The following is a 12,756-nucleotide window of genomic DNA, read 5'->3' on the forward strand; positions in this document are numbered from 1 at the left end:
ACGCCCAACCTCAGGGGGCCTGGGACGGGGAGTCAGTGAAGAAATCCGAGGAAGGCTGTTGTTGTGGTGGCCTAGTGTGGCTGTAGGTCAGCCTGGCCAGCGGCAGGCAGGTGGGGAGGGGGAGCTGCACACACAGTAGGGAGGAGGAGGACAGGCTGGAGCCCTTCTGCACCCCTGTGTCCTCACTCCGGCATCGTACCCCATGGCGCCAGAGGGCAGTGCCTCCACCTCACTCCACCTTCTTCATCACACACGGATTTCTCTTTGGAGCAACTTTAACCTAGAACCATATAAGGAGGGGCTTCTAGAAACATAATCCCTGCTTAGCCAAGTTGACGTGGTACTAAATCACTCAGCTCGTAAATAGTACTTCCCTAAAAAGCTGGCACTTACATTTTTTCCCCCCAAGAACTACTGTTTCATCCATGTCCCCCCCAACATTCAACTTTAATAATACCATTCATCTCTATCTCCCCATCACCTTAGCTATCAAATGTCAGTTAATAATTGTCACCTGTTTCGAGTACTAAACATTTTAAAAACTGTCCATATCTGTGCCTTCCAAAGTGGCCCACGTTAAATGCCTGGCAAGTGTCTGAAGGAAAAACCACGTGATTGGCATAAAGCTGAGCGCAGAGGCTGGAGTGTCATATACGTGTAAGAATGAAAGCAAGAAGACATGACTCATTCTGGAAGGAAAGCAAAGCCCATAATACCAGAATAAAAATTCCTTGTTCTCTATCCTTGGCAGTTTTGGCAATTAACTGTGCGGTTCCATTTAGTGAGAACCATAAGAGTCAGAGACTTGAAGTCAAAACACAAAGGACGTTACTGATTAACTCAAAATGTGCTTGCCAGTTGCTCTCTACCGTCTCTGCACCAACCAACCAACCTTACCTTGATCTCTCCCTGAAAATCCTGCCTGGCCCTAGAACATTATCTTGGGCAAGTTACACTCAGTTTCAGGGGCCACGCTCCTTCTGTACTCAACTACCTACCTGTCCTCCACATCTCCTAGTAGGCACCACCTGTATACCCACCCACCTACTGATGTTTCCACTTGGTGTTTGTAGGCATATTACACGTCCAGAACCCAAACTCTGAATCTATGGCAGGGGGTTCTTTTCCTTCATAGCTTCCAAACCTTTTCTTTATGTCAGTTAAGTCTAAGCTTAAGTATCTTTTCTTCAGAAAATCCCATCCTGGTCGCCGTCAAAACTTCTCCCCACTGTATATTCTCTTATGCTGCTGTATTTCCCATCTCTCCCCCTAGAAAATAAGACTCATGAGCACATGCATTGCTATCCCCTTAGAACCTAGAATAAAACAACGTGATAGCCATTCAAAATTTTTGAAAAATGAGATCAATCAAATACTAACAGTTACACGAAATAAAGAATAATAACAGATAGTTACATAGGCTCTGAAGGAAAAAATAGTATGCAGTGTTGTGTTTAAAAACAAAGTAACTGTGGGGGGTGGTGAATGGGATTGTCAGAGAAAAATCTCTCTGAAATGATAACTAAGACTTCAAGAATGAGAGGGAAGCTGTCTTGCTTCAAGCCAGGGGAAACACATTCAGCAAGAAGGGACAGGAAGTACAAAGGACCTACGGTGTGAAAGAGCTTGTCATATTCGGAGATTGTTGGAAGACCTTTGTGACTCAAACACTGTGAACAAAGAAGGGAGTGGCTGGGGACAAGGATGGAGAGATGAGTAAGAGGTCGTTACGGGGGTTCTTGCAGACGACCATACGGGGTTTTAGTATTATTCTCAGTGAACTAAAACTGCTGCAAAGCTGTAAGTGTGGGAGTGGCAGGATCTTGGCTTTTAATTTTATTTTTTATTAAGTTTTTAAATTGTAACCCTGGTATAGTTAACATACAGTGTTATATTGGTTTCAGGTGTACAGTGATTCAACAGTTCTCTACATTACTCAGTGCTCATCATAAGTGTATTTATTTCATCTATTTTTTAAAAATTATTTATTTGAGAGAGAGAGTGCATGCAGGGGGAGGGCAGAGGGAGAGAGAGAATCCTCAAGCAGACTCCCTGCTCAGCACAGAGCCCGATGTGGGGCTCGATCCCAAGACCCTGACATCATGACCTGAGCCGAAACCAAGAGTCAGACATTTAACCGACTGAGCCACCCAGCTGCCCTTATTTCATTATTTTTAACAGTCATGATAAAAGAGTATGATTTCCACCCACTCAATATGATACAACCTCCACATGCCAGATAAAGGAGACGAAAGACAGGAAAGCTGTTGTAACAAAGGTCTTTTGCTAGATCTGGGCTTCTGATTCACTAGTAGAAACGGAAGTTAAGATTACTTTCAGAGAGTAATTTCTTCCCTTTCTGTTCTTTTTGCTAGAAGGAGTCCTATGATTACAGTTTCCATAAGCTTAGTCCAGGAGTAGCTAATGACGTTCCCCTGTGTATATGCAGGGGGCCGTAGATAGCAGAGTAAATGACGTAATGCGGTGAGACAGAGGACGGGTGTATACTCCACTTGCACATTGATTTCCTATGTTCATTCAGCGATTGAAATATCTGAAATGATGTGCATGTTGGATCAGTCTCTTCGGGAGTCACTGGAAAGCACAGACCAGCTCCCCATCTCCTTGCTTGCGTCAATCCATTCCCTTAGGCACACTAGACCGGAAAACTTTGTCAATTTTGATTTATTCCTGTCCGTCATTCTTCAAATGTTTGCAAGTCTTTGAAATGTCATTTATACCCATCTAGTACTCTCCATCCTTATTGTGACCATCCTAGCACACGTAATACTTACAGTCATCTGTCCGACCTTCTATCCAACCCTCGTGAGTCTCATAACCCTCCTGTTTTCAAAAAGATTTAAAAGAGTTAATAAAGTGGAACAACATAAAACTAGAAAATTAAGATTAAAAAGAGAACAGAGAGGGCCTAAATCAATTGTTCTCACTGTTGGCTGCATTACAAACAATGGAGAACTTATGAAAAATAATGATACTTGGGAGATTCGGATTCATACTGTCTAGAGCTCCCTAGGTGATTTTAATATGCAGCCAAGGTTCAGAACCTGTGGGATTAGACACGTAGAAGTAGATATTACCAGCCTCTTGCTATCTGCTGATTACAGCCTTTGAATCCTGAGTATGGCTGCAAAGGCAAAAAAGGACATATGCTGTGTTCAACACCTCTCATTATCTGACAAAACATTTTCCCCCAAAGTTAGACTCTAAAAATAATATATTGTGTACGTCCTAATAATAAAATAATAGCTACCCTTTATTTTTTATAGCAATCTCTACACCCAACATGGGGCTCGAACTCATGACCTTGAGATAAGAGTCACTCCAAGGACTGAGCCAGCCAGGTGTCCCTGATAGCTACCCATTGTTGACTGTTTGCCAAGTGCTAAGCATTATGCCAGTTGAAGGAATTAGCTGTTTTAAGTCTCAACAACACATCTGTGATGTGAGTATATTATCAACCTAGTATTTCAGATGAGGAAACTGAGGTCTTGAGGAATTAAGTAAACTGCAACTTTTGGACTAACTGTAGAATCTGATTCTTGACCACTTCCTGCACTGTCTCTGATGTGAATGCATTGGGCAATATCTTCAGTTAAAGTTGTCCAAAGGACAGAATGGTGTTCAAATGGAGATTCTTGTAAAATAAAGGCCGAAGGAAATAATTTAACAAAAGCATTTCTGCAAGGTGTTGAGAGAATATTTTGCTTTCTGATGGACTTATTATAGGGAAAGNNNCTGAGACTCCTCAAAGAGTGGGTTGGTATCATGTCTGCTGGATCCTCTCGCATTTTCTCATAGGGGCCTTGGGGAGGTCTGGCCTTTCCCACAAGGCCAGTGCAAAAAGCAGCAGCAGAGGGGGCGGAGCTTGGGTGCAGGTCGTACTGGGATGAGACCAGCAAGCCTCAAGTCTCTTGGAACCAGACTTAGGGGCAGGAAATGGAAGATGGGGTAAAAAGGCAAGAAGGGCATCCTGCTTGAGCTGCCAGGCCGAGGCAAAGTGAGGAATGTCGGTTGGAGTGGGCAAGAGGAAATTCCCATGCTGAAGAGAAGCAGGAAGGGATGAAATGTGTGGTTCTAGAGCCAAAGTCGAAAATATGGGTGTGCCTTTGGTTCAGGGGTGCAAATATTTAAAAAAGAGTAAAAGGTGGGTGCTGAGTCACAGGAAACTCAAGATTATTTTATCTCAAAGAGGTCCGAAGTGGCAATACTTCATGTTGTTGAGTAAAGTGCGAACTGTAGCTTTGCATGCCAGCCCAAGTGGCCATTCTTCCATTAGGGTGTGACGAACCAGAGATGCCCGGGATACTGTCTTGAGTGCAGTTGGTCTCACTCTGACCTGTGCTCACCAGAATCTTCCGAATAATGGGTCTTAAACACTCTTTCAGCACATCTTTTTTTTTTTTTAAAGATTTTATTTATTTACTTGCAGAGAGAGAGAGACAGCCAGCGAGAGAGAAAACACAAGCAGGGGGAGTGGGTGAGGAAGAAGCAGGCTCCCAGCAGAGGAGCCTGATGTGGGGCTCGATCCCAGAACGCTGGGATCGCGCCCTGAGCAGAAGGCAGACGCTTAACGACAGAGCCACCCGGGCGCCCCTTTCAGCACATCTTAGCTCAAGAAATGTGAAAGGCACTCCGTGGCCTATTCAGATATGAATTCCCAACTGGGCTTCATTTTCTCTCTCCACGTTGGTCCCTCCACCTCTTCATATCTTCCTATCAAGTTAGTCAGGCTCATTCACTGCTCCACAAGTGACCGTGGCTTGGATGAAATGTCTGTTCTATGTGCTTTAGTCTTGACTGCCCAATGTGATTGCAAGTTCTTTGAAAGAAAGGATTTATGGCTTTTAAAATCTCTCTTCTTCTCAGGACCTAAACAAATGGAAAAGAGCCAATCCGGCACCTGACTCAATTACCCTGAGTAGTACCTAGGACAGCACCAGCCTCAATGAGCTATTTCATAAGGGTTTTGGATTGAGATAATGATCATCTTGGAATCGAAATTATCTTGATGTGTTTTTTTATAATGACAACTTGGATAACAAAGCCTCACTATGATATGGTATAGTGCAGTTCAAAAGGTTTGAATTCCAGCCCTGTCACATTAATTGTGTGACCCTGGGCAGGGCACTGAGAGCTACAGTTTCCTCATTGTAAAAGAAAGGTGATCATGGGGACCTCTGAGTGGTTGTGAGGATTAAGTCACACACCAAAAGGAAATTGTCCAGCACAGTAAATGGCTATCATAGGCATTCAGTATGTGTGTTTTACTACAGGAAATTAGAAATCCCTGTCACTTTTTCTTCTACTGGATTTCTATTAACTCCTTTACTCAGATCAGACGGATAATTTAAAAATTCTTTTAAAACTTTTTTGTGGTTATTTTCTAATAATGAGAATTTGGTAGACATCCCATTAACACAAGATTTTTTTTTCTTTTTGGTAATTATCTAGATCATAAAAAAATAAAACAAGAATAAGACAAATTACTCTTCAGTTTAGGCTGGGAATCAGGGGGAGGGAGAAGGGAAGGTGGAGAGTCCTTAGATTGCTGGTTGAAACATGACCCACTGACCATTAATTTAGCACCCATGATGAAGTGTTGGTGGGAAGGTAGCCTCACCTACGGGACTCCTTCCTTGGTTAGCAAGAGTACTCCAGAGCTGGGCTATGAGTTTCCATGACAGAGCCATAGCACCGGCTCTCTGATCTATTGGACTTTGCCGTAGGATGGGTGTGGCCAAAAGACCACCATGAATTCACCAGGAATGAGAGCATCAAGACTGAACTTTATTTCACCCAGCAACAGAAGAGTAGAATGGCATTCTTCTCTAACTTTTATCCCATCTTCTTGTCCTTCCATGAAGGGCTGATGATAGAGGTTGTTGGGGCTACTGTACCAGGCGTGAAGATTCTGTCCACTGGTCAAGAGACCTCGCTCTCAGATGTTGGCTCTGCCCCTGCCTCCTGAGGTCGGCCCTTGTACTCGCAGGGCCTTAGGTGCCTCTGTAAGTATAGTAAAACTCTGTTACTCTGTGGTTCTCATTCAATCAAAGAAGAGTGAAGCAACCATTTGACAAGAGGAGACTTCTTCCTGACATCATTGGTTCTTTATTTAAAAGTACAGATAATATTTGAAATGAAATAAACACTCAGAAGTTCAAATGCATCCCATCAACTGGGGTAGCAGTGACACATTCATCCACAGGTAAGTGTAGCTGTTTAAAGCCCTATCTTGTTTCCCTAGGCAAAAGCACAGCAAGGGTTGTAAAATACACGCCTCCCTCATGTTATAAGGCAATTATTTTCTTTGGCAAAAATCAATGCTCTTCCATGTCCTAGCAAAAAGATGATATGATCATAAAGTGAGGCTCAAGAGGAATTTCCTCATAAAATTTCCAAATGAAATTTGCATCACATCTCATGATATTCCCTTGTCAATTATTTAAAAAATGTGTTCCTTGGCAAAACTGCCTCTACATTACTTCCTCTGCTTTCCATCCTTATTAGTAAACTCAGAGTTGCTGGGAGCTCAATGTAGCGTGGGCAACAAGAGAACAAACAGAAAACTCCTATTTGAAAGCCTTGTTGCAAAGGGTACTTATGGGTAAACGGAAATGATTGACTTACAAGAAACCCTCTCACCCAGAAAGAGAATTATCAGGACAGCTTTGTCAAGTGGGAGTAACTATTTGATATACTAGTCATTCTGAAACCAAAAGTCAGTTAATTTACTTCCCCCTGTCCGCTCTTGGGTCGGTCTGTCTTGCTTGTTGTCCCTCTTTAACCTCTGGAGGTTTTATTATTATTTCTTTTCCCATTAAGAAATTCAGCATTCGGTCTTTTAACTTCCCTTATTTTCACATGTATTCAGGGACCACATGCCACAGTTTATTCAGAATATCAAGAATCTTTGTATGAAAGTCGATGACATACATTTTAAGGTACACATTTGTTATCAGAAAAGCAAATTGCAGTAGGCCAAGGCCCATGAGTTTGTCCATTTTCTGTGCTAGTTAAAAAAACCTGTGAGGAAGACCCAGAGGGGATTTAGGGCTCTGCACAGTTTTAAGTCATCCCTAGAGATTGACGGTGTCCCCATCGGGAGTCTCACCCCTTCTCTCTAGGCCATTCTGAAGCTTTAGGGCTTTTGATGCGTTATATCAGGATATTTAGACAACGGGGAGAAGGAATGATGAAATGTTAAAGAAAGACTTATGGAGGCATAAATTAATACAAAGCATCAGTGAGATCGAAATCAGGAAATTCTTTCACTTCCACAGCTGGATTCATTCCATTAACTGGCTTCCAGGGGCGTCCGGGACATTTGGGGGAGGTTTTTTCTGGAAAGTCAGGTATCAGGTTAAATGAAAGGCTATTTGGCTCTATCTGGATGTCAGGGATCCAATCATCATCACTCTCTTTGGGAGCTGATGGGTTAGGCATCACGGCTGCAATGAGATCTGGGTCCTGAAAGTCAGGCACGGTAACCGCTATACCTGGCTGGGCTAGGGACAGGAGGGGTGTTGGCCCTTCTGTCTTCTCTTGTGTCTGTGCAGAAGAGGTAGTACTTTCTTCAGGAGAACTTGCCAAATGCTCTGTTTTCCAATCATTGGGCTTTCCATTGTCTTTTCTTTTATTTTTATATTTTCCATGGCCTTGGCCATGCTCACGTATATGTCCATGGGCTAGGCCATGTTCCCTTTGATGTCCATGTCCAAGGCCATGTTGCTTTTGATATCCATGGCCAAGGCCACGTCCCCCGTGGTACCCACGGCCCTGGTCATGCTCAGGTTTATGGCCATGGCCAAAGCCATGTTTTATTTGCTTTTCATGGCCCCATCCATGCCCACGAGTGGGTCCTTGTTCTTTTCCTGAATCCCGCTCTTCATCTGGTACAGGTGCCATGGAAATGTGGGGTGAACTTACAGTTGTTCCTTCTTCTGTCTTCTCCAAGGGTACTGATCGGAAAGGTGAAAAACCTGGAGGCCGTTTCATCAAGATGATCTAAACAGGAAACATTAAAACGAATGCATTACCGCGAAAACCACACTATCAATGAAGAAAGAAGGGACTGAGTCTTGGCAATGCTATCTTGGTTTACAATGGGGCAAATCTACCAGACTTTAAATATTATATTAATATTCCAGAGAGGATGATAATGAATTTTTTTCCTCTTTTGATTGATTTTATAATTTGTGGGCATTGATTATTGTTCTTAATACTCTAAACTGGAGTTTTTCTTTCATTGGGAAAAATTGGGTGGTGGTCCTACATAATCTTTAGAGGACCTTCTAAGCCTATGGTTATATAAAACCACGACATATTATATATTCATTGATACTGTTTCTATTAGCACAATTACCGTTTTTACCCTAAAAGGCACTAAGTGGCTTTCTGAGCTGAATATCTAGGGAGCGTATATCCACAACTACTTTGTTGGATTGAAACACATTAGGAATGTTCACCAGCTTGAAATGCAGTCTTTGTGTAATGTTTCTGTTAGACTATGTACATACTGACACATGGCAAAAACCTAAATCAGAAAAAACTAAGAGGAGGCAAATCGCACTGAAGATACAGTCTCGTGGGTTATTTACAACTACACTTTCACTGCCTGTGAAAATGTGATGGTCAGCGGCAGTGTTTGGTGGTACAAAGAGCATGGTTTGGGGAGTGAAATAAGTCAGACCCAACTAGGAATCAGCATCATACTGAATAGGGTGGGCTCTGATTTGATCTAGATTTGAATCCGAACATCACTGGCTGCACTCCTCTCATCTGTAAATAGGATAATAACAGCACCTGCCTCGTAGAGGCATCAGGAGGGAAATATGTGTGAAGATAGTACAGTGCCTGGGACAGAGAATGCACTTGGTAATGTTATTATTCACCCTAGGACCTCAGCACCTTTGTAATTTTTAGTATGTCATCCTTGACAATGGGAAACGTCTTACTTACCTCCCAGGGATCTTTTAAAAATTAAAAAAAAAAATGATGCAAACTAACGCTTCCTGGACTTGAACATCGGTATGAACCCCCCCCCACCCGCACCTCCCCCCCCCAGCAATCATGTTAAAAATGCAGCTTTTGAATCAATAGATGAAGAGCGGAGGCTGAGATCTGCATTTCCCCTGAGCTCCTCGGCTGTAAGCAGTGGGCATGGGAGAGCGGGGCCTCGCCTCGGGCACCCCTCGCAGGTGCACAGCTAGCAGGGGCCTCCGCAGCAGGGCCTGCACTTTGCCAAGAGAGGGCCCCCTGCCAATGGGACGCTGACAAGGCGTGGCAAGTAATTACGAGGACTGCTGCTCTCATGTCTAGCCATAAAGAGGTCAGCACAGAAATGTGAGCATTCTCCCCTACTTCAAAAAGATAGTCTCCCAATTCATTTAAATAATGGTTCATTTTCAACCCCCAAATATGACTTTTCATAATGAGCAAAATTGACCCAAGCCGACTGTAATTAGAATCATACCTTTTTCAGTGGCTGACAGTTGACAGTAGGGTAGATTTTTTCCTCCCAGCGTATCACAAAAACTTCAGCTTTACATTCTAGGGTGTGCTACCCATGAAAACAGAAGCCAAAAGAGAGAACAGTGTTATTCATGAGATGCTTAAACAAGTATAAATCATCAGAATGATTTCCTGGGAACAAGTACAGTTGCAGTACTACTCACTCCGTATTTATTGATCTGGCAACTTTCTGTCAACTCTTCGTTGCTTTCCTTGGAACACGTGGTTTCCCTGGCTATGAACGCAATAGAAAATTTCTTTCCAGCCACCATCTGGATAATTAATTAGCACAAAGTAGGAGCTTAATTAATACTGTATAATAAATCATATGTTTTCACCCTAAGAACTTTTGGGGGAGAATATTGACATTTTAATTATATACTGAACAAATGAGAGTTATAAAGAAAAGTACAAATGTTTGACAACAAAACTTTCAATTTGTATGCATGTGAAAAATATTTGGCTAATGACTGGTCTTGTTTCCTTTTCTAAGTGGGGGGGAAGCAAGCCATAATTTCTATTTTTATATTTTCCTGAGTTTTATTGATTAACAGCTGCAAAATTCACAAATAATTCAAAGGCTCAAGTTGTAACAGAATCTAAGAAAAGTAGGAAGAAAAACTTAAATATTTTCTTTGAAATGCCTTATCATCCTACCATCAGAGAAATACTGAGCTGGTACCACTATAGAAATTATGTGATTAGAAAAATTATTTGGATTTTTGAGCTTGCTTCTCTTTTTTATATTAAGAATATGTTTTGATTTGTATTTCCCTGATGACTAGTGATGTTGAACATTTTTTCATGTGTCTGTTAGCCATTTGTAGGTCTTTGGGGAAATGTCTGTTCATGTCTTCTGCCCATTTCTTGACTGGATTATTTGTTTTTTGGGTGTTAAGTTTGATCAGTTCTTTATAGATCTTGGATACCAGCCCTTTATCCAAAATGTCATTTGAAATATCTTTTCCCATTCCATGGATTACCTCTTAGTTTGGTTGACTATTTCCTTTGCTGTGCAAAAGCTTTTTATCATAAAGTTTCACTCATATGTGGAACATAAGGAATAGTGTGGAGGACCACAGGGGAAGGAAGGGAAAACTGAGTGGAAAGAAATCAGAGAGGGAGACAAACCATGAGAGACTCTGGACTCCGGGAAACAAACTGAGGATTACAGAAGGGAGGGGTGGGAGGATGGGGCAACCTGGTGATGGGTATTAAGGAGGGCACGTGATGTGATGAGCACTGGGTGTTATATGCAACTAATGAATCGTTGAGCACTACATCAAAAACTTCTGATGTACTATATGCTGGCTAACATTTAAAAAAATATTTTTTAATCTCTAGCAAGAGTTTTAATCATTATACAATGCTGTCTTCCATTAAGCAATTTGTGACTCAATTTTTTTTTTTTTTTTGGTCTGGAAGAGGCACACCTCATTTATTTATTTAAGAAATTAAACTCATTTTTTTTGTTTTTGTTTGTTGTTGTTTTTTTTGGGGGGGGTGGCTCAGTTGGTTGAGAAGCCAACTTTTTTTTTTAATTAAAGATTTTATTTATTTATTTGACAGAGAGAGACAGCCAGTGAGAGAGGGAACACAAGCAGAGGGAGTGGGAGAGGAAGAAGCAGGCTCCCAGCAGAGCAGGGAGCCTGATGTGGGACTCGATCCCAGAACACTGGGATCACGCCGTGGGCCGAAGGCAGACGCTTAACGACTGAGCCACCCAGGCGTCCCTAAACTCATTTTTAAACTACTCTGACTTCAACAAAATCCCAGGCATGGCTTTTTAAGTATTTTAAGAATGCCATCTTATATTTTTTATACACTGAAGAATACACTTGACAAAAATGTTTTTAAATTATGTGTTAAAAAGTTGATGTGGTTTCTAGACCAAGTTATTAGGTATTTAATTCTAGGATTTAAGTGTGTGTGTGTCATGGACTGAATATGTCCACCACCAAACTCATATTAAAGCTCTAACCTCCAATGTGATGGTGTTGGAAGGTGGAGCCTTTGGGAGGCAATTAGACTTAGATGAGGTCATGTGGGTAGTGCCTTCATAACAGGATTAGTATCCTTATAAGAAGTGTCTTTAGAAGGGTCTTATAAGACCAGAGCTCACTCTTTCTCTGAAGTTGAAGACACAGCAAGAGGGTGGCCATCTGCAAGCCAGGAAGAGAGCCCTCACCAGGGAACTGAACTGGTTGGCTTTTAGACTTCTAAGCCTTTAGCACTGTGAGAAACCAATTCCTGTCATTTAAATCACCCAATCTTTGATATTTTGCTATGGTAGTCTAAGTAGACTCTGTGTGTGTGTGTGTGTGTGTGTGTGTGTGTGTGAGAGAGAGAGAGAGAGAGAGAGAGAGAGAGAGAATACATAGCAGTCAAGAGAATATATCATGCATAACTATTGACCTAGAAGGATGAGCATTATTGAAAAACTGAAGTTATAGGGTGATAGTACAATCACATTTTTGTAAAAGCAAACCTTAACAGTCTTCCCTATCTCTTTATACTTTGTAAAAACATGGGGAAAGCATGATTGGAAGCAGGCAAGGAAAGCAGAGTTGTAGGAAGAACTAAGCTCTTCCTCCCTCTTTCTTGGCATTGTCTTGCTGGGTAAGCATGGCTAAAATTTTAAAAGCAATATAATAATTAACTTTTAAAACTCCAAGTGTATGTGTAAGTAGGATGGAAGTTTCTAAGAGGGTTTTAGCATCTATACTTCAATGATCATAAATTTTCTTGCTCATTTCAGGGTATAATTTAATCCAATTTTTTGGCCTTAGAGTTGATCAATGTGGCTTAGCTGTATTCAGGGTCCAGAGGGGAGGAATGAAGGAGACCTCATACCATCTTCTGTTAGAGGGCCTCAAGGTCACATCCATATATCACCAACATCATCGAGTGTCGTTGTTATCAGAAGTCTTCCCTGATGAAATCTATCCTGTCCAAGTTTTGTTTTTAAAATGGAGAACTCTATATACCCATATAAGTTCTAATGGTGTTCAAAAATTAAAATTAATGAGCTAGACAGATGTAAATATTCATCCGATCTCAGGATGAGGAAGGCCTTCCTTAGGTGAAGAGCAGAGGAAGGAAACCTAAAGGAAGGAGAAAATGTCTAAATTTGACTAGACAAAAATGAAAACTGATTCTCAAAATCACAGTAAGCAAAGTAGCAGGGCAATTTGGGAAAAATATGATGTAGGATTAATAAGAAGT

General features: G+C 41.6%; 1 protein-coding gene across 3 annotated transcripts in view; it reads right to left on the reverse strand.

The window, feature by feature from the left end:
- Nucleotides 1–5,563: 5,563 nt before the first annotated feature.
- The window catches only part of KNG1 (kininogen 1), a 31,340-nt gene continuing 24,147 nt past the window's right edge, over nt 5,564–12,756 (reverse strand). For 2 of the 3 annotated variants that reach the window (XM_008705205.2, XM_008705204.2), the window contains 4 exons: nt 9,696–9,803; nt 9,494–9,580; nt 7,948–8,025; nt 5,564–6,024 (listed from right to left, as the gene is read on the reverse strand). In XM_008705205.2, the coding sequence (XP_008703427.2) occupies nt 5,944–6,024; nt 7,948–8,025; nt 9,494–9,580; nt 9,696–9,803 (354 nt within the window). In that variant the 3' untranslated portion in view covers nt 5,564–5,943. Of the gene's footprint in view, nt 6,025–7,112; nt 8,026–9,493; nt 9,581–9,695; nt 9,804–12,756 lie in introns of those variants that run through there. The other variant, XM_008705203.2, reaches the window with a different exon arrangement.

The sequence above is a fragment of the Ursus maritimus genome, unplaced genomic scaffold (genome assembly GCF_017311325.1).
Source record: "Ursus maritimus isolate PB19 unplaced genomic scaffold, ASM1731132v1 scaffold_4, whole genome shotgun sequence".
Lineage (NCBI taxonomy): Eukaryota > Metazoa > Chordata > Mammalia > Carnivora > Ursidae > Ursus > Ursus maritimus.